General features: G+C 36.1%; 1 protein-coding gene across 5 annotated transcripts in view; it reads right to left on the bottom strand.

Moving 5' to 3' along the window:
* The window catches only part of ABLIM1 (actin binding LIM protein 1), a 389888-nt gene that overhangs the window by 181761 nt on the left and 181220 nt on the right, over positions 1-26907 (bottom strand). For all 5 annotated transcript variants that reach the window (XM_074295682.1, XM_074295684.1, XM_074295681.1 and 2 more), the window contains exon 2: positions 6805-6939. In XM_074295682.1, the coding sequence (XP_074151783.1) occupies positions 6805-6939 (135 nt within the window). The remainder of the gene's footprint in view (positions 1-6804; positions 6940-26907) is intronic.

Raw genomic sequence — 26907 nt, forward strand, 5'->3', positions numbered from 1 at the left:
AATCAATTTGAAATTATTAAAAAGCATATATGAAAATTTGAGCCAGTGATTAGCATATGCCCCAGGAAGGTCAAAGACAGGCTCCAAAAACATCAGTATTTATAGCAGTATTCTTTGTGGTAGCAAAGAACTAGGGAGGGAAAGTGTTCATTAATTGGGGATATGAATATAATGGAATGTTACTGCATGAAAAGATATGAATATGAAGAATTCAAAGAAGAATTCAGGGAAACTTATGCCCTGATTCAGAGTGAAATAAGTAAAATCAGGGGCAGCTAGATGGCACAATGGATAGAGCACCAGTCCTTAAGTCAGGAGCATCTGAGTTCAAATCTGGTCTCAGATACTAAACACTTCCTAGCTGTGTGATCCTGGGCAAGTCACAACCCCAAGTGCCTCAGGATAAAAAAAAGAAAGAAAAAAAAAAGAAAAGAAATAAGGAAAATATTATTACAATGACTTTAACAAATTCATGTAAGAAACAGCAAAAGGAAACCTAGTAATATATCATGTGGATAACCAAACTTGATTCTTAAGATAAATTGAGAAAAGATATATCTTCCTTCATTGAAAAGATGGGGGACATAGGTGTGGAACACTGCTTATACTGGCAGAAATAATGAACATATTTGCTTTTGCTGCACTACTTTTTCTTTCCTTACCCTTCTTAAATCTTTAGGATGGGGCATACCTTGCTGAACAGGAGATATAAGGAGGGATATATTTAGAAATAAGTATAATATAAAAACAAAATCAATAAAAGTAAAATAAAACACCACCATCAAAACATCATTTCCAACTTCTTGGCATATTCTTGTATGGTCTTCTCACTTCCTGACCATTCCCTTGATACTTCCCTGGGCTCTTTTCCACTTGAGAACAGATCTCTGGTCTCCACTTCACTCCTTGGCTTGTTATTTACTTGGAGAGATATAACTGGACTTTTTGCTTTGCACTAATCACTGTCTTTCTGAAGGATCTTCTAGGGTCCATCAGTCAGCTCATATGATAAATCTCCTACCTGAGATAGTAACTACTTTCCAAAATTTATTTAATAAAATAAAAATTTTTATCAGCTCAAATCAAATGATATCACAATAGCAACATAAGATAAATCTTGCACTAAGGAAAAAAATAAAAGCAAATGTGGCTGAGAAAAGAAGGGTGTGGAAGAGGGATAGAAAAAAAGTAAGGCTGGTGCCAAAGGGAGAAAAAAACCCAAAACTTCCCATCTACTGCAATCTTTTATTCCCTTGAGAGTCATTACTATATATGAAAGTCAATCTGTCCCCACCAATATCATCTCCTTGGCTCCTGTCCACTGTGTGACACTTATCTCTTACAATTCCTTTGTTCTTGCTTTCCCTAAGAAAAACACCCAAGGGAAGGGAACTGAGCTTAATATCTCTTTACCCAATCACTTTTTTATAACTCCCTATAGATATTATTCCAGATGACAGTCTTAGATACTCCTACAACCAGAGACTCCCTGTCCAATGGGCCAAAATAAGCCCAATCTCCAATAATATGGAGGTTTAAAATAGCATATACAAAGATCTTCAGCTTATACACGACTTCAATAAAAGTATCTCTTATCCAAGCTATCTACCAATCTGACTTATCACTACATTTAACAGCTGGATCTTTTAATATAGAACCTCTTCATTTCAAGACATTAAGAAACTCTAGTCTAGACTCTTTCAACAATGTGTCTTGTAACTTTAATTAATTCTAATTAAAATATGGCATTACAGATATTCCTTGGGAAGATAAAGGTGAAAAGCACAGTGGGAATTGTAGTGAACCATTCACATTTAAATGCTACTTAGAAAAATTAGATATTTTATTTTGTAATAATGCTGTGAAGGTAAGTTGGGGTAAAGTCTCATAAAAGACTTTGTCAGAGAGAGAGAGAGTTCATATTTGATCCTGGAGATAATGAAATCCATTGGAATTTAGATAGAGGATTATTATTTCTTAATAACTTCAATAAATTTATTATTTAATTCATTAAGCATTGCTCAGCCTGTCACTTGGGTTGCTACATTAAATGAGTTGTCATAGGAAAGAGTCAAAATATTATATGAAAAACCCTTAAAATCTGTCCTGCCTCATCACAACCAAAATGTGAACCAAAAATGACCTCCATACCTAACACTGATGGTATTACACAAATATACTCTGCCTTTGCTGATCACTGTGATCATTTTCTAAGGGAACTAATTGAAATACAAATTCAATCTACCAATTCTTGATTCCAACTTGTCAAACAACATGGGAAATAAGGAAAACTTGTGTTCTTGTTCTCCACTACTACATGTCTACCCCAGGACCAGGTTAGAGAAAAGCAATATAGTCACTTAGTCTATAGTCAGTTTTTGCTTTCATGCACTCCTTCAATGATATTTCACTGTATACACTTCAGGGACTCCAAGCTCTATTGCTCCCTCGGCCTTCTCAATATCAAAACCTGTGTTTGAATGATGATATTTTTAAGTCTTATATCCTAATTATAGAAGGAGAAGCTTGATCTTTAGAGGACAAAAGTGGGTGGAGGAAGGGCCAAAGGACTGCAGCTTATTTAATTATGCATAAAACCCAATCCTGTAAAGATATTTCTTTGACTCTATCCACAAAGCAGTAAAAGAAATTTTAAGTTTGGCCAATGGGAGGAGTCTTGCTCATTGTGTTTTTTAAACCTTTAAACTTTTAGACCTTTTTAAATTCCCAGGTTTATGATATACAACTTAGGCAATGCTTTTTTACTTTAACAAATGAATCATTCCACTAGATGAGTATCTATTACAATAGGCAGTATTCTTAATGGATTCAACATATAACTCAATTTATAAAAATATAAGTCTTCAAGAAATACATTTATGTGAAATGAGGCATATCTGTCAGCCTTTCACAGATTAGACAATGCCCAGCTACTCCCTATGTTCAAAGTAAGGAAGATAGGAATCCAGGTCATTTTCTAGAGGTTCTATTGTATCTAGGAATCATCAGAATAATTAGAATATCACAAAATTATAAAAATAGATATTATTGCCATGTACAGCAGATAGTCTAAAGCTCTGAACAGGAGCCTTCATGATGAGGCAAATTTTCATTGGCAAAGACAATATAAAATATATCCAATATATACTTATTTGCTGGGAAAAAAAATTATCTAACTTCAAATCCTCCTTTCCCTTTAGCCACATCTTAATAAAGTCTTGATAAAACCCCTGGAGGATATAAGGATGTATTTTAATATGTGGCAGGAGTCAGGAAGTTATGGTAGGCAAAAAAACACACACACAAGAAAGGGAGATAGAGACTTGAATTCTAGTCTTAGCTCTGATATTAAATAAAAGCAATGGGGTAGAAAGTACTCCATTTGCACTACATTTTATGTAGCACTATATTTTATTTATTTATTTTGCTGAAATAACTTTTTTTTATTATTAATTTTATAATTATAATTTTTTGAGAGTACATATGCATGGATAATTTTCTTTTACAAGATTATCCCTTGTATTCACTTTTCCAAATTTTCCCCTCCCTCCTTCTACTCCCTCCCCTAGATGACAGGCTATCCCATGCATATTAAATGTGTTACAGTATATCCTTAATATAATATATGTGTGTAAAATCAAATTTCTTGTTGCCTGGTAAGAAGTGGATTCTGAAGGTATAAGTAACCTGTATAGAAATACAATGTAACACTACATTTTAAACTAAGTTGATCTCTCTATATATAGATTAGTGGCCAATATTTCTATTTAAGTATAGCATTGGTATACTGAGTCAGAAATACTCCAATCCCACATTAATTATGTGATTCTGGGCAAGGCATCTGAATGGGGATAACACTAACACTAATCTCAGAGGTAGTAAATAAGAATCAAAGAATATCATATATACAAGATACTTTGTAAAGTACCTAACTATATATATATATATATGGGGGGGCTGTTATTATTTCTAAATTTCTAAAATTTTTCTAAAAAGTATTTCTAAAATTGGAGTCAGCTTGGTGGCTCAGTGGATACTGCACTGGGTCTGTAGTTAGGAAGACCTAGTTCCAATTTGGCCTCAGACATTCAGACTAAGCAACTCACTTAACTTCTGTTTGCCTTAATCTACTGGAGAAGGAAACAACACTTTCAGTATGTTTACCAAGAACACCCATGGGTGATATTGGGGTGCTATGGTCCAATGGGTTATAAAGAGTTGGACGTGACTGAACACCATCATCTTTCTAAAATTTAGTAATCTGGACTGAATGTAACAAGAAATCTTTTCGACAATGGCCCCTCTCATGTATTACTGTGCAATCAGCTGGGTGAGGCCATGGAGAAAGAGTTGAATCTGAAGTCAGGAGGACAGATTTCAATTCAAATGTGGCTCTGATACTTCCCAGCTGTGTGAATCTTTGAGTCAATTTCTGTCTGCTTTAGCTTTTTCAACTGTAAACTGGGGATAGTAATAGCAACTACCTCCCAGGTAGGATCAAATGAGATAATTTTTTGTAAAGCATTTAGCACAATGCCTGGCATATAATAGGGCTTGTTTCTTTTTACTCTCCTTCTTTCCTTTTTTCAAGTGGCTCTGGTACTTCTGGACTGGCTTTATATTATAAATATTGCACTATAACATGTGTATTACATAGTGTATTAGGAAATGATAATATATGAATATATAAAAATAATATTAAATAATGATCATCTGGCCTCAGACACATACTAGCAGAAACTCTGGGTAAATTACTTAATCCTGTTTGTCTCAGTTTCTTAATCTGTAAAATGAGCTGGAAAAAGAAATGGCAAACCACTTCAGTACCTTTGCCAAGAAAACCCCAAGATTGGTTACAAAGAGTCAGGTATAACTAAAAAATGACTCAACAACAACAAATGATAATATCTCTAATATATTAAGCAATTAAAGATTTTAAAAACACTTTTGTGTGTTACACAACAATCCAGGAATGTTAATGTTTCAAGTATCATTGTCCCCATATTACAAGGGGAAATGATTTTCTTAAGATCACATAAGTTTTGCTTATATAATGATTTGTTTAAGATCAATAAGTGTGGATCTAAAATTCTTAAGAATCCTTTTTCCTGCCCACCAGGTAAGGATCTTGCAATTTTTCTGTTTTCAGATTTGGTTGCACAAATCTCACGTAAGATAATAACATAAGAATAGGAGCTAGAAGAATGACTACAGAGGTCATTAACAACAATCCCCTCATTTTATCCATGAGAAAAAAAAATTCAGGGCAAGTTAAATAACTTGCCCAAAGTTACAGAGGTAATAAGCAATATAAATGGGATTTGAGCCTGGAACCTCATATCAATTAGTGCTCTTTCCCCTGTACCACGCTTCCTCCCAAAGAAGAATGTTTTAGAACTTGAGAAAAGCTCATTTTGAACAGACAAACAATATAAGATCTCATGGCATTTTTTCAAGAACTTTACCAGCAATTGAGGTTTATTGTACCTCAATGCTAGAAGCCTCAGTCAGGTTCCAGAATTAGAATCCTAATTTAGAATTTCTAGAACCAGAAAGGCCCTGAAAAAAAAGAACTGATTCCAACTCCTTCCTATCTTCAGATAAGAAAATGGGTGATTAGTCATAAAAAAAGGTTGAATAAGAAATGATTTCTATTTCTAATAAGCTTGGTTGCTAGGACCTGAGGAAAAGTTTACATTTGGTACCTTCCCTTTTCTGAAACTTTTAACTACCATACCTTGAAGCATCCAGCATCCTCATAAGGTCCTCCTGTAAATGCTTAGAGCTTCAGAGTTACCCTTTCTTTGTCCCCACAAAACCAAATTCTTATGCTTCCAATCAGGAAATTGGCATCCCTCTGAATAAGGAATTTTCCACTCAAGTATGTGACTGATTTTAGGCTTAAAACTCTCAGGGGTTATGTTCATTTGGAAAGAGGATTTTAGTAAGAATCAACTTTAATAAGTATCAACTATCAAGTAGGTAAGTATTAACTTTGTAAACCCTCTGAGGGAAGCTATCTTGGAGTAAGGGAGGCCCTTGCCTACTTTGCCATCTACCATTGTTATTGCTTCAAGAAAACAGAATAGGTGAGGGGACATAAGAAACTTGGAATCTCACTTCTAAAACACTGCCTACATTTTTTTTTAAAATGATGAGCACAGGGGGCAGCTAGGTGGCGCAGTGGATAGAGCCTTGAATTCAGGAGGACCCGAATTCAAATTTGACCTCAGACACTTAACACTTCCTAGCTGTGTGACCCAGCCTCAGAAAAAGAAAAAAAAATGATGAGGATAGGTTTGCATATATAGCCATTTTTTGAATTCTACAAAGCACGGGAAAATGAGGCAGGGTACAGCCATCCTCCTCAGAACAGGTTAGGCTTGTATATCCCAATCCTCAGATTGGTGGCTTTTACCAGACAATCATGTCCAAGAAAAAAAAATATAGGGCCTTGGTCAGGTTGTGGTGTGAGGAGAACATTGCTTAAACCAAAAAAGTTAAGTTAATAGTTATCATTCTAGTGTAAAATTTAAAATTCACTCCATCTGAGGCAGCCTGCAAAGGAAAACAGGCAGTATGATTTCTTGGGGGTGGAGGAGAATCAGACAGAGATGAGATACTTGAGTTCTAGTGTGAAAAGTATGACCACAAGTTATTTCCCTATTCTGAGTCACATTTTCTTTCTTTGTAAAAGGAAAAAGTTGAATGAAGTGATTTCTACAGGACCCTTTCCTACCCAATATCCTATAACCTTATAATAACTCTCAAACTTCCAAGCCAAGAAGCACATGGGCACAATACCTTTGCAGGTGAAGCATTTGATATGGAAATGTCTGGCTTGAACCCGGAGCACTTCACCTTTGCATGGTTCTCCACACTTGTAGCACTGGATGACAGGCTTCTCTGATGGGTGATGAGAGTCCTGAGGGTGGGCCACTGAAAAACAAAAACAAGATCCCATCAACACACATGTAAAGCACTGGTGCTAATAGGTGTCACTGGGGCTCCCAGATATTGCTATCAATTATTATTAGAATGATAGGCAGCATAGAAAGAGCAAAATAAAGTTTATAAAAGACTTTGCTTACATTTTCTCACTTGGTCCTCAAAAAATTTGGAAAGTAGATGCTGTAGTTACACTTTTACTTATTCTCTATTTTATGTGTAAGAATTTGTGATTTTGACAATAAAACTGATTCATAATTATGGTTCTCTGAGGTAAGCAAAGCACTTTCTTTTCATAGAGCTTTCTTCCCAAGTTCTATGAGGTAAGTAAATAGCTTTATTAATTCCATTTTATAGATAAAGAAGTAGGGTTAGATGATTAGATTGATTGCTATCTTGAAGAGGTGGAGGAGATTTATATTATACAATAAAATATTATAAAAGAAATGTTAAACTAATAAATACATTTTTAAAATAAAAAAAAAAAGAAGTAGGGCAAAACAGAGAATAAGTTGACTTAGGAGCCAGAAAGAAATGGGTTCAAATCATAGAATAAGATGCAATCATTGCATAGGTCTTAGTTTTAGAGTTGGAAGGGACTTTAGATGCCATCTGGTCCTTGATTATACATTTGGGGAAACTAAGGCCCAGGGAGGACCTTTGTCCAAGGTCACAGAAGTAGTAAACCAGGATCTGAATGTAGATCTCACACAAACACACACACACACACACACACACACACACACACACACACACACACTATAAGCACCATGACTATTTCTCTATGAAACCTTCCCTGATTTACATTCAGCTCTCACTTCCCTCTCTGAATTTCTCCAGCATTTAATTAATCAATAAACAGACATCTATTAAGCACCTACCATGTGCCCAGCACTGTACTGAGTGCTAGAGATACAAAAAGACAGTCTCTTCCCACAAGGAGCTTCTAATCTCCTGAGAGAGACAACATATATACAAATATGTGCAAAGTAATCAAGATACAAGATAAATAGGAAATAGTTAATGGAGGGAAGGCACTGGAATTAAGAAAGGAAAAGGAACGTTTCATAGAGAAGGTAGGACTTTAGTAAGGGCTTAAAGGAAGCCAGAGAGGTTAGCGTTGGAGTGGAGGGGAGAGAATGGAGAGAAAGAATCATAAATGGCATCACAAAGTCTTTTTCTCATCATACCATGATGAATAGAGCAGTGAAAGAATTGCTATCTCTCTTTTACAATTGAAGAAATATGTGCAGAAGGTTGGAAGTATTTGCTCAAGGTCACACAATTAGTAAGGGGCAAAGGTAAAGAATCCAGGTTCTTTGGCATCAGTTCCTATGTCTTTTCCTCCACTGGCAGCATGTAATGGTACAAAGGGCACCAGCTCTGCCATCTACTAACTGTACAACCTTGGGCAAGTACCCTTCCCTTCAGTAACGTTCAGCTTCCTCGTATATATGATAAAGATGGTAATGTTTGTGGTAACATCATCAGGAAGCTACTATGAAGAAAGCGCTTTATAGTCTGAAAAATCCTATGTATGAGTGAGCTGTATAATTGAGCTTTCTTTATTATACAATGCTTTTTGTCACTCAGTAGCACTGAACATGAATCAACTAATGCCCCTTGAGTCAAGGAACACATTTTGCATTTTCATGTCCTTTTCTGTTCAGTATAAAATGCTTTGGGTATTTGGAGGAAGAAGATAATACAGTTTACTAGTAGAATCAGGGAAGACTTCATGAAGAAAACCATTTTTTGAATTGGGTAGGAAGGAAGGATGAATAGGTATAGCTTATCTTTTAAACAGAGAAAATGGGGGGGGGGGATAAGGAGTGCAAGCATTCCAGAGAGAGGGAATAGGCTGATCAAAAACACACAGTTCAGAGTGGATGGAAGATTGAGCAAGTGGGAAGAACCAATCCCAGTTTGGAGCAAATAATGAGTATGCCTTTTCATCTCTAAAATTCTGTGATGGTTTTTTGGTTGGTGGAAAGTTCCCATCCTACTAAAATGGTAAGTCATTCTCAAAACTGTCTCTCCAATAGATCTGTTTTTCTTCCTAAACACACACACAACACACATACAGTTCAAGAGAACTAGTCATTTTTTTCTGGCTGCATGGGCTTGGCTTGGCGTACTGTAATTGTCCCAAGCAGGCAAACTTGAAGTCCTGGACTCCTAGTGAGAAAGGAGCTTTTCTGACTTCTGACTTTTCAAAAATGTTCCACTTTGGTACTTAAAAAGTACCTCTCAGCAAGAAGTGTTACAGCTTCAAAAATATAATTACTTACTGTTTCTTTTTCAAACTGGCAGTGTTCTTATTCCCTTCCCCCCAATAAGAGATTTTAAACAAGTCAGTCCAAAGATCCCATTAGTATTTGGCTAAGCACAGAGAAACATTTTTTTTTTGTTGTTAGTAAGATCAGGTGTAGCTATCAGTTTGAACACCTGATATGCACACTCTACCTGGGACTATGAACTTGCCCTGTCTCACCATTAACTTGTTAACTCAACAAGAATTTCCCTATCTAACTCCCCTGGGAGCTCCCTAAGAAACTTGTATTTGCTTTTGGAGTCAGCATTATCTAAGGTCATAAAGTTGTGGCTTTCAAAAATGATCCTTGAACAACCAGTGACTTTGAAAGCAAGACAGTCTAAGGTTAAACAGGAATTCTCCTGCCAGTGAGTCAGTCAATAAACATTTATATGGTACCTACTATATATATGCCAGGCACTGTACTAAGCTCTAGTGATAGAAAGGCAAAAAGCAGTTCCTGGTACTTTTGGTGCTAATGGTCTAATGGGATGGGAAACATAAAATGACCTTTTACAAACAAGCTATATATAGAATAAATAGGAATAAATAACTAACAAAGGGAAGGCACTAAAATTATAGGGGATCAGGAAAAGTTTTCCTTAGAAGATGGAATTTTAGCTGGAACTTGAAGGAATACAAGGAAGTCAGAAGCAGAGATGGAATGTTTACTCCAGGAGTAGCAAGGAGGACATTATCATGAGATTTCGGAATACCTGGAGGGTATAATATGTAAAGAGATTAGAAAGTGGGAAGAGAACAATTTATGAAGAGCTCTGAATGCCAAGCAGAGTATTTTAGATTTGATCCTGGAGGTGCTAGGGAGTGGCATATGTATAATATGGTCAGACTCATTTGAAGCTTGGAGAGGATGGATTGGAGTTGGGGAGACTAGTGGCAGAGAGACCAATCATCAGTTTGCAATAGTGAAATGTGAGTGTGTGAGAGTCTGCAGTGAAGGCAATAGAGGAAAGAAGAAGGCATGTGTGAGAACTATTATGAAGGTAAAAATCAATAGACTTTGGAAAGTGAGAGAGAGAGAGAGTAAAGAGTTGAGGATGACACTTAGGAAGAGGGGGAAAATAGGGGAAATAATAGTTTAGTTTTGGATATGTTAAGTTTAAGGTGTCTATAGGACATCTAGTTTGAGATATCTGAAAGGCAACTATAGGACATCTAGTTTGAGATATCTGAAAGGTGAGACTGGAGATCCAGAAAGCTTAGACCTGGAAAAATAGATCTGAGAATCATCTTTATAGAGATGATAACTGAATGAATATATGGAAGCTGAATAAGATTATCAAATGTAATAGTATAGAGGAAAAATATAAGAGAGCCCATGCAAAGCTCTGTGGACAACTACCAGCAGTGGGTGTGACCTGGATGAAGATCTCACTAAGACTGAGAAATAGTGGTCAGAGAGAAAGAAGAAGAACCAGAAGGAGAGCAGCGTCAGGAAAACCTAGAGAGAAAAGAATATCAAGAAGAGCATGATCAACAAGGCTGAGAGAGGTCAAGAAGAATGCTGATTGAGAAAAGGCCATTAGATTTGTCAATTAAGAAAGCATTGGTAACTTTGGAGAGAGTCAGTAGAAGAGAGAATATAAAATTAAAAAGAGAATAAGAAGGGAAGGTTCCTGTCACAGAATGCCTTCTTAAGACGTTTAGCCACTAAAAGGAGAAAGATGAGATGATAGCTAGTTGGGACATGTGGATCAAGTGAGGGTTTTTTGAGAATGGCAGAGACAGGGATATGTTTTAGGTAGTAGGGGAAAAGCCATGAGATTGGGGATGCTAGTGATGGGCAAACTGATGGAGAAGATGGGATGGAATGGGATCATTTCTGCATATAGAGGATTTGCCTTGGCAATGAGAAAAACATTATCTTCTACAGGAGTGAAGGAAGAAATATAGCAGAAGGCATCTGGGTACAAATAACTTTTAAAAAGGAAATAGTCTTTCTTGAGAATAATTGCCTTTAGTGTTGCAAAATGCCTGATACCTTTTTTATGACCAGTTCCCCTGGGCAGCTAAGTAGCACAGAGAATAGAGCACTGTGCTTAGAATCAGGACTCCTCTTCATGAGTTTAAATCTGACCCCAGACATTTACGTAGTTGTATGACCTTGGACAAATCATTCAACTCTGCTTGGCTTCAATTACCTCATCTATAAAATGAGTTGGAGAGGAAAAAGCAAAGAAATCCAGTATCTTTGCCAAGAAAACCTTAAATGGAGTCATGAAGAATTGGACATGTCTGAAAAACGATTGAATAAATTCTTACCTTGTCCTATGATTAGAAAATAATGAAGAAAATAGCAATTGTATTTCCACATAGTGGCTAGTTCTAATCAAACTGGGAAAGGTTCTTCACTGTTCCTCAATCCTTCATCCACTCTCATTGTTATGTCTTTGGTCAACCTATATTGTATGCCTGTAATGCTGGACCTCCTCATCTCTACTCACTTTTCTCTAGTAAAAGACATTACCCATCTGTCTTTCTTTCCTTCAAAACTTAGTTCAAAATGTGGCCGCTTTCATGAAGCTTCTCTGATACTACCAAAAAACTTTGGAATCTCCTTCCTCTAAAAAGCACTTTACCCACTTTATTTTTTTTCTTTTTAAAAAATTATTTTTATTTATTTTTTTCCATAACATAGTATTATAAAAAGATGATTGCCCATGAAATTGCAAATCTATTTTGTACAACTTACTGTTGTTTTAAAATTTGTAATAGTTATTAAGTAAATTTATTTTTTTCTTCCATGTGCAACTCCCCACCCCAGAGACAGCAATTATCAGACACAATAGAAATATATGCAAATCTATATCTATCTATCTATCTATGTAAAATTACTCTGTACATACTTCTAATTATCAGTTCTTTCTCTGGATGCAGATAGCATCTTCATAGGCCCTTTGTAGTTAATTTGCATATTTATAAGAGTCTATATGACTTAATGACTCAAAGTTGTTCTTAAAACAATATTGTTATTTTATACAATATTTTCTTGGTTCTACTAATTTCGCTCATCATTATTTCATACAAGTCTTTGCATGCTTTTTTAAGATCATTGAGCTCATCATTTTTTATACCATAATGGTATTCCATTACAATCATATTCCACTTTATATGACATTTATCGCATTATGCCATGAACTAAAGTTATTGGTACACCGGTCTTAATTTCCCCAGCTAGACTGTCAGGCTCTGTAGGGCAGATATGCTGTCTCACTTTCTTTCCTGCAACACAGTCCATAGGGATCTGAGTATAAATGATATTCAATAAATATTTGTTGTCTTTGAAGCTTAGCTTTCAGTGAAACAGATGAAATTTTGGAATCAGTCACAAAATTCAGTGATAGGTTAATGTGTGGAAGCAAACTAAAGATTTATATTTCTTTTACCTTTTTTCCAAGGCAAGTCAACAAACTTATTAATTGCCTACAATATGCCAGATGTTGTACTAAATGCTAGTGATTTCTGTGTGACTGCCCAGAACAATGGAATATAATTAATATAAAAAAAACAAACACAGAGGATTTGAACAAAAGAATTTGAAGATTTATGTAAAGAGATCTCAATCTGGATCCTAGATTTCAGGGTATTTGTGGACATGAAGAAGGAAAAAGCATATCTTTATTTTTACTCCTTTACCTGAAATCTAAGAATGAGTTTAAGGATGGCTCCAGAAGCTTCACCCTTCCAAAGGGGTCCATGAATATAAAAATAAGTTAAAGAACCTCTTACTACATCCTAGTAGATGACTATACCAGAGCATGCACCACAGATCTCCTAACTGAGCCTCAGGAAATTGAAGAAATCAGGTTTTGCAAAGAAACCCTTTGCAAAGGAGTCCATTTCATTTTTAGCTAGAATTTTTATGGTTAAGAATGCAAGTAAGGCGCTGACTAGAGACAGGAAAAGACAAATAGCATTTTCCCTAGGCATTTCACTCTGTCTGAGTGAAGGTGCCAGTACCAAAGCTGGCACCAGCTTCCAAGGTCAGAGCTGGGATCAGCAAATGTATTCTACCCACAGAAACCAGCCAACTTTTCCCTTTGGAAATATACATTACACAGCAAAGGTTTCCAGGCTCAGGGGTGACCTTTTTTTTTTTTTTTTTTTCAATTTTAAATGTCCACCAATGATACAGGAATATAGATGAGCAGATGGTATATCATATTTCCTTGGTTGTTTTTTGTGGTGGGGGGGTTGCCCTCAAAAGGTCCCCAGATAGAATGCAAATAATTATTGATAAAGAAGGAACTGCTAGAAGAAAAGAATCCTCTTCTTCCTTCCTCTTGTGTAAGGGCACTATTAAAAATGAAAAGGTACATATGATGTTCAGTTTACTTAATGTTTTTTCTCTGATATAAGAAGAGGGTTTGAGGTAGAGAAAAGCAATATTGTACAATGACTGATAATTTAAAAATTAGTTCATCAAAAAAATAGGGTTGTTTTTTTTAAATTAAAGAGTTATAGAACTAAAAGTTGAGAGAGGCCATTTAGCTAATCCACCTTTTTGAATTCAAGAAGTATCCCAACTTCACTTTTTCTAGGTCAATGAGACTTCATTTTTCTAAAAAAAGATTGCCAAAAAAAGAAATTCCACTGGAAGCTCATGGAAGTGGTTACACAACAGTTGCCCAAAGGTGCTTTCCTCTGATCCGATGCTACATCTTGAGATATGCTGACCCAGTTAGTCTGGCTTTGGGAATAGCCATGATGTTAACTAGATCCCCAAATGGCTCCATTGGGAGGTTTTCCTTAGTCATTACTTCATCTTTCAGAGTAGTCTAAGGAATTATATTAGCCTTTTCTCCATCTGTTATAGGTCTGATTTGATATATGCATCCTCCCTATTTTTAGTATTTTTCCCCTAAAATAAGAATCATCTAATGCAGATATTCAATTTTGATAGACTTTGCTTTATTAAGCAGTACAATGATCTAAGACCATTCTAAAGACTCATAATAAGAAATCCTATCCACATCCAGAGAAAGAACTATGGAAGAATTAATGCAGACTAAAACATACTACTTTCACTTTCTTGGTGGTTGTTTTCTTTCTCATGGTTTTTCCCCTTTGTTCTGATTCTTCTTTTACAACATGACTAATATGAAAATATATTTAATAGGGTTGTACATGTATAACCTAAATCAGATTGATTGCCATCTTGGGGAGGAGAGGGAAGGAGGGAGAAAAAATGTGAATCAAAATCATATAAAAGCAAATGTCAAAACTAATAAATAAATTTAATAAAACAAATAAAAAAGAATCATCTATGAGATCAGTTAAAAATCAAAATAAGTAAGAAAAAATATACCAGGTTAACAGAAGAACCCAAAAGTCAAAATTAGTCTGCCATTGAAAAATGCCAAGTCTTGGAAAGGTGCTCTGAGCATTTTTTGAACATGTCACAACATGGCTAATTAAAGGATTATGTTATCTCCTGCTAATGATCAGCTCAATCTGTGGCAACCCTGGTTGTGTCACATAGCACTGACCTGGAAGAGTTAAGGTTTAAGCTAAAAAGCCACAGACATCATTAATGAAAGAAGAAAGAGGACAGGACCCTGGAGTCAGGAGGTTCTGAGTTCAAATCCAGCCTCAGATAGTTATTAGTTGTGAGGCTTCTTCATCTGTAAAATGGGAATAATAAGGGAATCTACCTCATAGGAATGTTGCAAAGATCAAGCGAAGTAATATATGTAAAGAGCTTTGTAAACTTGAAAGTGTTATATAAATGTTAGTTATCTCATTGTAGTTATTCATCCTATATTAAATATAATAGAAATTCAGTTCTATGCTATACCAGTTCTGATTCTGACACTAGCTATATGCTCCTAAATACATCATTTAAGTTCTCTGAACATTAATTATCTCGTCTATATGGTGGAAATAACCAGTGATTACACTAGCCTCCCAGCTAGACCTATTGTGGGAACAGTATTATCATCACGTAGGCTATTCCAGAACACTACTAAAGTAAACTTCCCAAGTCACCACTTGCATCCTCCTGGTTTAGAAACCATAAACAACCTTGGATTTCTGAACGCATCCCATCTCCGTGCCTCTGCTGCCCTTCATGGCCCTCCATACTGGGCATATGTCTACCTTGCCAATTTTATCTTTCACCCATGAGCAACATGCACATTGTCCTTTTCTCTATGCTCCTTTCTGCATCTTTGCCTTTGCTCCTATGACTCCCCTTAAAGGGATTCCTTCCCATTCTCCACCCCCATTCTTTGCAATCCTGCTTAAGTCCTATTTTCTTTTAAAGGAACATGGCTTTAGTATCAAGAAAGCCAACCAAATAACCCTGTGATCTTGGGCTAGTTGTAGTCAGGCCACATCTGAAATAAATCCCCTCTTTAATATAATTGATAAGTGATCATCCAGCCCAAGAAGGATTAATCTGCTATCTCTACTACTGGACAGCTCTAAGGAGGAGGAATTGTTTTCTGACATCGAACTAACCTGGCTTCTTTATAATTTATACCCATTGTTTCTGGTTCTGTACTTTGGGACCAAATGAAATAAATCTCATCTATTTTCCATGTGACAATGTTTCAAATTTAAAAAGAGCGATTATCTTCCCCTGGATCTTCTCTTCTCCATCCTAACATTCCCAATTCCTTCAACATAATAATAGTAACTGACACTTATATAGTACTTATAAAGGGACCTCAACCCCCATCACTTACTATGTGCCAGATACCATGCTAAGCACTTTACAATAATGTCTCATCTTAATAGCTAATAACAATAGCTAACATTGATAAAGCACTTACTATGTGCCTGGCACTGTGCTAAGTGTTTTACAGATATTATTTCATTTGATTCTCATAGTAACCCTGGAAAGTGTGTTTTGTATATAAATATATATATATATATATATATATATATATATATATATATATATATATATATATATATTTCCATTTTATAGATGAAGAAACTGAGACAAAGAGCATTTAGGTGGCATAGAGGACAGAGCACTGGACCTGGAGTCAGGAAGATTCATCTTTCTGAGTTCAAATCTGGTCTCAGACACTAGGTATGTGACTCTGCCTCAGTTTCCTTATTTGTAAAATGAGCTGGAGAAGGAAAAAACAAACCAGTACTTTGTGGGCTTCAGTTTCCTCCTGTAACATGAGGTGATTGAAACTCCTTCCATTTCCAACATGCCTTCATTATCTTGTCCTCAGCAATCTCTTGCTTTTCTCTAAACCTATCCAGCATATATGGCCCAGACTATTTAAGTTTATATTGTCTTATATACATTTCTGTTCCATATGCTTGGTTCCTCTCAATACATTTATAGGTACTTAAGAACAGTGGCTACCTGTTATACTGCACACTGAGCACATAGTAGGTGCTCAACAAACACCTGGGCATCCAGTAAGTTGAGCAGTTGGTGGAGCTTCCATCCTCCACTAATGAAAAGCCCAAGCTCAAAAGCTCTTCCAGCAGCTGGGACACCCTGCTGCTTCAGACTTCCTTTGTTAACACCTGCTGCTTTAGTAAGTAACCAGATGGGAAATGCTTTAAAAATTTATATATATACACTAGGAAATTATTCTGGGTTTCCGTGTTTTCTGTTAAGGAAAGCACATGTCAAAGACAATAATATGCTGGGAAACATGAGGGTAGAGCCAAGAAGCTCCCTAACACTCCCTTCAGCATACTGAGGTATTGTCCTATAAGTAGCAGCTGTGGGGCATCAATAACCAAGGCTTTGAAATCAGGAGGCCTGAGCTCCTTCCCTAATCAGTTGTTTGGCTCTGGGCAAGTGACAATGTCTAAGGCACCAAAGCTCTTCACAACCCAGTCCCTCCCTACCTTTCTAGTCTTCCCACCCATTACTCCCCTGCCATCCCCTTCAGACCCACTGGCCTGCTTGAGATTTCTTCACTTTTGACTTTTCACTGACTGTCTCCCATACCTGAAATGTTCTCCTTCCTTACTTCTGCCCCTTAGAATCTCCAGTTTCCTTCAGAACTCAACTCTCCTTCTGCATAAAACCTTTTCTCCGAAGCTAGGTGAGACATGGGGATAGAGTATTAGGCCCAGAGTCAGGAAAACCAGATTTCAAATTTGGCTTCAGACTAGACACTACCTGTGGGACCCTGGCCTGTTCATTTGACCATTGTTTCAGTTTCCTCAAACGTAAAATGGGAATAATAGCACTTCCCTCACACATTTGTTGTGAAGATCCAATTAAGATAATCTTTGAAAAGCACTCAGCACAGTGCCTGGCACATAGTGCTTGACAAAGGCTGGTTGACAACCCTTTTCATCTCTCCCTAAATTATGTCCTATTAATTTTGTTTACATTTAGCTTATGTATGTATCCTCCCCCCCTCCCCTCACTGTAAGTTTCCTGAAGCAGTGACATTGTTTTGTTCTGGGAATCCAAGCCCTTTGGACAATTCCTGGCACATAACGATAAGAGTTTAATAAATGTATTGATTCTTGATTGAAAAATAACCCAACAGTAAATACTTGCTATGTTCTAGATATTAGAGATACAGAGACAAAAATTAAACAGATACTAGCTTTGAGAATTTTACTTCATTCCATTTAAGAAATTAATGAATGTATAAAAGAATGAACAAAATAGGTATAAAGAGAATATTTTAAAAGAAAAATCCCAGATGATTGTTCATATGTAAATAGATAAGGATGGTGACTGGTGAGCTCATCATTATAAGAAATATACAGTGAGGAAAGTCTTTCTACTAAGTCAGATGAACACATTCTCTGCAACTTGCAGGTTTAGCCAATTGCCTTGAGCAGTGAGAAACTTGTCACAGTCACAAACTGACCTTGCCCAGTCACAAAGCCTATATATGATTTAAAGGACAGCAGCACAAAGCTCCATCCAGGAAATAACGCTGCTTCTCACATGTATAAATGAATGAATGAAAAAAAATCATTAAGTGTCCAGAGTTGTATTAAGTTCTGAGATTACAAATATACAAGGAAGACAATCCAATCAACATTTATTAAGCACCTACTATCTCATGCCAGACATAGTGCTAAGTGATGGAGATACAATTAATGAGAAGAAAGGCTGTCTTCATCTTCAAGCTTACAACCTAATAAAAGAAGACAACATATATAATAGAGAGGAGGTATCCAAAATGGGTTAATTTGTTTTGGAAAGTTAATAGGATAATAAATGAAACCAAAGGGGGAGTAGACTACTATACTCTTTCTAAAAGCAAGGGCAGTATTGTCTTGATTATGCTTCCAGAAAAGAGAATGGGAGTAGGAAGATGGGCTTGAAGTAAATTGAAACATAGCTGGGGTGAGCTTGATATAGTAGGCCATGTGAGGCACTCATCTATTAGACAACTAGTGGCCTCAGGACAGGAATTTCAGAGCTGTCAAATGAAGATAATAATATTTATACCACCTACTTTACAAGACTGTTGTAAACCCCTCTGGGTCATACAAATGTGAGTTACTATTACATCTAAAAAAAGAATGTTTGACTTTGAATCAGAAAATGTGAAATAATAATTAACTGGCATTTCTTAAGGTTTGCAAAATGCTTTACAAAATATCTTGTTCTCACAACAACCATATAAGGGAGATGTTATCATTACTCCCATTTTTATAGGTGAGGGAACTAAGGCAAGCAGAAGTTAAATGACTTTACCTAAAGCTGGATTTGAACACACTTCCTGATTCTGAACCCAGCATTCTATCTCATTGATAAGAAGGGACTCTGAGGATCCAGTGATAGAACACATACCAAAGTACTGCAAAGCACTTTATATACATACTCTAATAGGAGTTTTCCAAACATTGTGAAATAGATACTAAGAATTATTATTTTAGTTTTCTCCAAGAGGAAACAGAAGCCCATGGTCCCATAGCTAGTAAGTGTCAGGTGCTAGATTTGAACACAGGATTTCCTGACTTCACCACCTATCTATTCCATCAGGCTACTTCTGAGAGAGCTTACTGGGGAAAGAGGGGAAAAATTGGAACAAATGGTTTGGCAATTGTCATTGTTGTAAAATTACCCATGCAAATATTTGGTAAATAAAAACTATTAGATATGAAAAAAAATCCTGTTTTTCTCACCAGAAGAAGAAAGAAGAAAAAAAAAAAGAGGGAGTGGGGGAAACACCTGAATGTGCAATAAGAAAATAAGCTTATTGTACAGCACTGTACAAATAAGCATTGTATAGTAAAAAACTTTACTTTTAGTTCAAGCTAAGAATTTTATTTCCCTATGAACCTATGGAGATGGAAGTTTCCTCTCTCATGTTAAATGTCCAGCATATTTCCCAACTTTGCTACTTAGTGCTTATGTGATCTTGGGTTGGTCATTGAACTACTTTGGGCCTCAGCTTCCTCATCTGTAAAATGGGGAAGTTGGAAGCAAGGACATCTGTGCTGTCTTCTAGCTCTATATTGAATGCCCAATGTATTTTTCATCTCTGTGTGACTGTGGTGAGTTACTTAGCCCTCTCTATCCCTATTTTTCATCTGTAAATAAGGAATTTGGACTAGACATTTTCCAGTCACGATTTTGTGGGGAAAATGGCTATTTTCTCATATCCAAAGTACCTCTTCCCCACCTACCATTCACTCCTTTATGTTTTGACTTTCCCTGTTATTGTGGCTGGGAAAGAAGAAACATTCAAGTTTAAATAAACGTATGGAGAGATTAATTTGCAGTTTACCCAAAAGCCTGTTTCCTGCTGTGGCAAGTGGTAGTTATTTGATGCTGCACTCTGCTACCCTGTCATTAGTGGCCCAAAATGAGCCTTCTCTTTAATTGGCTTCCCTGACCTAATTTTCTTATACAATGTCAGTTTGGTAAGCTGGATTACTAGGTAAAAGGATCAAGCTGCTTTGGCACATCCGCTCCTATCGGATGTGAGATCCTGATGGGTTCATTCTCTCTTGCCCTGCAAGTGGGCATCTGCCCACTGGAAAGATCGTGTCCCAACCCCCTAATACACTTAATTTAAATTCTCTTTGAGATCTAGAGTTCTGGTTTCCCTAAGACAACCAAAAGATACTGTCAGCCTGGCTCAAGCTGATTCATTTACTAATTACAGAAATGGGCCAGAATCAAGTCCAGATGATTCTTAAGAAGAAGAGAGGTGTCTTTCCAAAACAAAGACATGTTAGAAGTCACAAATAGCACAAAAGCAGACCTCCTCCCTAGACTAGCAAATGACACAGTCTTCTGTGCAGCACCACACCTGAATTCTACTGGAGTTAATCTTAGGAACAGATTAAAATCAGTATCCTCCTCCCAACTATATAAGGCACACCTCAGCACCTAAATGACAGTCATTAATCTCAAGATTTCTAGTTTCTGAAGAGAGAAAATCCTTTCTGAAACTTGATCTAATTTTTCAGTTCACCCTAGAATCTGAGTTTGACCCCCACACCACCAACGCTGTTTGGAAATAGAGTGAGGTAAATGAATACTAACAATGTCAGTTCTGGTGGCAGAACTCCATGTCTTTATTGAATGCTGGGAAACAACTCTCTTGCCTGACTTGGAGACAGGAAGTGACTGCTGCCGGGAAACTCTTATAAGAAGCTAAATTAAAAGAAAAGGGCATTAAAAATCACCATAAGATAATAGAGAACCTGGAAGGAATCTCATAAGTCACAGTGCAATCCCTCAATTTTATAGAGAAGGAAACTAAGGCTCAGAAAAGTGACTTGTCTGAAGTCATAAATATGAGACAGAACCCACATCCTCTGACTCCAAATTCAGTGCCCTTTCCACTAATCATGCTGTCTTTATTTAGAAAAGCTATATTCAACTCATTAGTACTAGATTTCCCATTGGGGCTTGACTTTGCATAGTGACATCTGCTATCTTTGCTGTCTATAAGGTCACTTATAGTGCTAACCTTTCAGGCAGCAGGAGACACAATATCACCCCTCAATAAAATAACAACTCCATGAGGAAGTAAGTTTTTTTCATTTTTTTTGTCTCTTCAGTGCCTAACAATGCCTTGCACATGATAGGCACTTAATAAATGTTCATTGGAGAGAAAAGATAGGACTAGAATGAGATCACCCAGGTACACAAATCCAGATGTATTCCTTATTATTTCTTTAGTAAATTATGAAAGAAAATGAATAGTTATGATAAAACATTATATAAAAGATTTGTTGACTTTTTCTTTAAAATTCATCTTAAATTTATTAATAGAAATTATAATTTAAAGAAATATTACATTATAATATCTACTGATAAATTTAAAATAATATATTTACAAAATTATTTCTCATTTTTCATAATCTTATGGCAAGATATATCTCTACTAGTTTGAGATGGCTTATGGTATGATCTTTTTTTATGTCCTATGATCTTGCACTATCACAGGGAATTTAAAGGACCTCTAATCCTGGAGGCAAAGAAAGAGATAAATGTAATTAAATTTCAAGGGTGGAGTTGATGGGGGAGAAGAATGGTACCTTATTACTAGGGTATCCCCTAAAATCAGATAATTGTGAACATTTTCTTCATTCAATCATAAATTATTTTAACACAGGTATCCCCGAAGGATAATTTAAAAAAAAAAAAAAAAAAAAAAAAAAAAAAAAGGCTGAATGGCAAGACCAGGCTCAGTAGGAATTTTGAGCGGGTGTTTATTTACAGAAATTCTAGATGTAGCTTTCCTTTCCTTTTGACTTTTTTATTTGACATTTTCTATGAAACAGGGACACTGCAGAACCACTTAATTTTAGTTGGAAATATAAACATGACTCTCAAGTCTTCTGGATGTTTAAATCTGTGACAGGTCCTACTTCGATTACAGTTAACTAATTCCATTCTCATAAGGGTATTATATGCCAATCTCAGCTGCCATCTGTCTTAAAGTACATAGGCTACTCTTTCAACCAACTAGAAAAGGAATCAATCTGTATTTTGGCTGGGCCCTGGGACTTTCTAAAATGGACACTGTACATTAAAGTTTGTCTATGACAAAGAAAAAAATCTGAGGGTGGGGAAAATTTTCACTGCAATGCAGAAGAATTATAGTTGTTTACCCACAACTATTTAAATGATATCAATGTACTTAATACCACAGCCTTTGAGCACATCTATTTTATGCCACAATAAATTATGCTTATTAGCCAATAAATAATGCATAACCCTTTCAGGTTCTGGCTCTTGTGGTTATTTTTTGTTCTGTTCTTTCAAGCCTAAGTTTGGCAAACTTGGGGAAAAACTGCAGAGGAATGATTTTGCAAATCACGTGGAGGAGAAATTTTATGTTGTTTCATTTGGAATTCTTGCACCTGTATATAACTAGATAAAGTATATCTGCAGAGATTCCATGAGAAAAAATAATAGGTCATAAGAAGATTTGGATTATTTTAGCAGGATAATGTCTTTTGGAAAAAAAAAAACCAAATGGATATAGAAATGTTTTATTGAACTCTGATATTCACTCAAATCGTTCTCTTCTTAAAGTGAATGTTTTATGGAACCAATCATCTTGTATATAGCCCAAGAAAAATCAGGAATTCGGAATCTCCTCTATTAAAAAATAACAAAAAGGTTATTTCAAATTATTTCATATGTATTACAAAACTTTCTATATATTGAAAGCATAAAATTTTGCATAAACTTGCTTTGTTATGTCTTTAAATGACTTCTTTGTATATAATAGTTGTGGGACTGCATTCAGTTCAGCTATTTTAGGTAGTCAGTTATCTTTTTCCCCCACTGATAAGTTTCCAGTGAAATCCATATTTGTGTATTGTCAAAATAATGAAGCACAAAATTAATTAGTGGATTCTTTTTATTTTTGTTTTAATCTTAAAGTGAAGTGGTGATGAGTTTGGGTGGTGTAACTTCATTTTTTTTGGTATGGTTTACAGTTTTAAAGTAAATAAATTTAAATTACAGTAATTTAATTTGCCCCACAGATGAATATGGTTTTTCTGGCTCTATTGTTTAGCTTTTGGCAATAATTTCTTCCTGTAGTCCCCCCCAGTATGATAGGCAATGTACAGCTCCTCTTTGGGTCTCATGCTTTTACAGTAATCAGACATGCCATGAAGAGCCTCCTAAGACTACAGTTAATGAAACTTCCTTGTTTTGCATGCGATTGTCTTAAAGTGGCTTCTCTTAACTGCCAAGTGAAGTACAAGTGAATGGTGAGAAGAAAGTGACTGATAGAGATTGAGAAGAGATAGCTCTTCAGACCTGACATCCAGCATACTAAATGAGTTCCTTCCCACTAACACAGGGTTTTTAGGCAGCATGATGTTTTACCAACATCTATCTGCCTGAACAAATTTCATTCTAATCATTTCATCTGTGTTTTCTTGGGAAAGAGTTTGTAAAAGATAGAAATGGAAGAATTTGGAGGAGAATGATCCATCTGACTGAGTTCCCTTTTTGTGCTGGAGTGTTTTCAAACAGGAATGACCCCAGGGAAATGCCAACAAGGATGGTAGCGTCAGAAAGTTTGAAACAATAGGGTTATTCTTATAAGTAAATAAGCACCACAAAAGTAATACTACTGATAAGCCGGCATACATATCTTTTACTACTGACAAAGCACTTTATTATATTATCTCATTAGATCCTTATAACAACCGTATTAATCAGTTAGGCCAGCCTTTCTCCAACTTCAAAAGGTCTGTGAGTCATAGATTTGGATAGTTCCCTCTACTAAGAGAAACTGGAATCTCCCTACACCTTGCAGGATCTTAAATGCTCTGCTGTGTCCAAACTAAACATAAGGAATAAACACTCCTTAATAATCCATCTTCTGGTGGTAGGATTCTCCTGCCATGTTGAAGGTAGTTCTCAGGGAACAGTTCATTACTGGACCCATATGCAGAATTTTAGCCATGAGGTATCTTTTTTTGATTTCTATCAGTCATCTTATTATTTGGTAGAACTTGCTAGAGTCTGGGTTTCCCTGCCATAGCATTCAAGAGCTGCAATGAATCCCTGCAATGAAGCATGAAAGTAGGACTCCCAGGAAGGGACAACTATTATTATCATCTCTCTCTCCCCTCTCAATATTTTATGAATGGGGAAACTGAGATGCAGAGAGATTATTTGATTTGGCCATGGTCACAAAGCTAGCAAGGGAAAGAGTTAGGATCTGAACCCAAACTTTTTGATTTCAAACTCAATTGTTTTTTACAACATCAAAATTTCTTAACCTGAGGTCCATAAACCCCTTGCTTTGGATAAGTTTCAAGAGATTCAACCATTTAGATGGGGGGAAATGACCTTTATTTACACTAAAAGTTGGCATTTCCTTTAATTATGAATTTTTGTTTTCACAAAGACATTCTGAGAAAGAGTCTATAAGTTTCATCAAATAATCAAAGGGGCCCATGTCATTAAAAATAGTTAAGAACACCTACCTTATACCAAAGTAATCTGTTAGGTAGTATTTGGTGTAGGCCAAAAGAGTTCACATTTTCTATATATTCTCTTCTTGCACAGAGTACTAAGTATACATTAGTCAGTCAGTACTCAGCCTCTCAAAAATTCTCAGGATATAGGGCTTAATAAATATGCTTTGAGTAATTTCAATTTAATGAATATTTATTAAGTGCCTACTATGTGCAGAACACTCCACTATCTTCAGATATCCTTTATCACCTAGGATATCCCCAACCTTCATGGATCCAACCACTTAACCTTTTCCATAGCAAGTAACTCAAAAAGTGATTATGAAAGGGAATGCGATGATGATAAAATCAAACTAATGAGAAAAGTGAAAAGACTTGTTGAAATGCTTGATCCTAGGACAAAAAAAATTACTGTGAAAATGTGGGGATTGACTAGGCTCAAATTAAGACTAAATTCCTCTCTGGGTTAACAATAAACCTGATTTCTGACTGAATTAACTTAGGGTGAGGAAGCAGGGAGGCATCAAAAAGCTGGGGTTTAATCAGGATTTTTAGCTTTAAGATCCAATAAAAACTGGGCTGGGTTTTCATTAAGAACTACATAATGCTGACAGGCAAGAACTGCAGCTCAGCTAAGCCACCTCTTTATTCAGTAAGAAAATAGTTGCTTTCTGGTCTCAGAAGCATTAAAAAAAAATCCTCCTTTTCACCCATGGTCACAAAGAAAAACAAGTTAGCTTGACCCATCCCACAGAACTTTGATTATTCAACATTTAGCTTACTTTTAGTTCTCACACCAAAGGAAATAAGGCTTACTTTTTCCTGAAAAAGAATGATCCCCTAGCTACACAAGGCTGATCTCCATTAGAAATGCTCATTCCACACAGGGACAAAAGAAAAAAAAAAAGATTCCTTAACTGAAATTTCTACACCCATAGCCTTATTCACTCAAGGTGCAATGAGTTTTGCATAGGTTCCATTTGTAAGGACATGTAACTAGAAACTGTTGTACCCAGAGGACAGTGGCACAAAGTCTCCTTTCGTTGACAGGGAGAAAGATCTCAGGACACAAGTTTTGGGCTGCTTCTATGGAAACTGTTAAAGGGGGTTTGCAGTGAGAGTGGGGAAGGAAAGGTGAAGAGAAGTATGAGAAAACTTGTCTCAGTGTTCTGAATCTAGGTGCTGTCAGTCCCCTTTAAACCAGTGCCGTAGGAAAAAGCTCTAGTTGTACTAGCTAAGTTATAGCACCCATGAAAAACAATTTCATTGGGCTTCTGTGAAGGTGGATTCTTATGGTTCTTGTGAAGGCAATGGTCCCTTAAACAATGAAAAGACCAACAAAAGCCTGGGTGAGATCTCCCCAGAAAACAAATGGAATATTTGAATATAACAAGCACAACAAGAGCAGAATATATATGATAATCATTGAATGCACTGCAAACCCATTTATTTTATCTATTATATATGCTGGCAGTAAATTGTAAGTCTTGATGTTATATATCTATTGGGTTTTTTTTGTTTGTTTGTTTGTTTTTGTTTTTGTTTTTAACAGTATTAGTTTATTGGTAGAAATAGAGGCAAGTGATCTAGGTAGACCTTCAGGGTTTGGGAAAGGAGATATTCCCAGCTATCTGGAATACTTTGAAGTCCTGGCTTTATATCATTCATTGTTGGGTGCTCTGCTGATGAGCTAACTCCTAAGGTGATATCAAGGTGGGGAGAATTTGTGTTGTGGCTGTGTATGGTTTTCTAGATAGTAATTCAGATACAACCCAAAGATCTTTCTTTAAATAAGATTCTGTTTCTTGATTTCCTGACGCTTACTACTGGGATTTGTAATAAATGATCTCTGAAGTCCTATTTAGCTTGATGGTTCTATGATATTATAATTACATAAAGTAAGTTATAATTATATCATTGAAGAAGAAATAGGATTTTTGGTAGCAGAGTAGGTGTTTGTTTGTTTAATTGTAAGGAGTATAGGAGCCTAGAGTAAGATTCTAATTGAAATTTAATAGTTTGTTGTCAAGGTTTATATGGCCCAGACAAGTCACCCGATCTCTCTCTGGACCCCAGTTTACTCATCTGTAAATGAGGGGCTTAGACTAGATGACCTACAAGAGAGTTAGATCAGATGACCTTTAAGGCCCCATCTAACTCTTGATCTCTAATCCCTGGGGATATGTTTGAAAATCACCAGATAGAACACCAATAACCCTACCAGGAGAACGTGGAAATCCTAGATAAGACTATAATTG

This window comes from Sminthopsis crassicaudata, chromosome 2 (assembly GCF_048593235.1).
Source record: "Sminthopsis crassicaudata isolate SCR6 chromosome 2, ASM4859323v1, whole genome shotgun sequence".
Taxonomy (NCBI): Eukaryota; Metazoa; Chordata; class Mammalia; order Dasyuromorphia; family Dasyuridae; genus Sminthopsis; species Sminthopsis crassicaudata.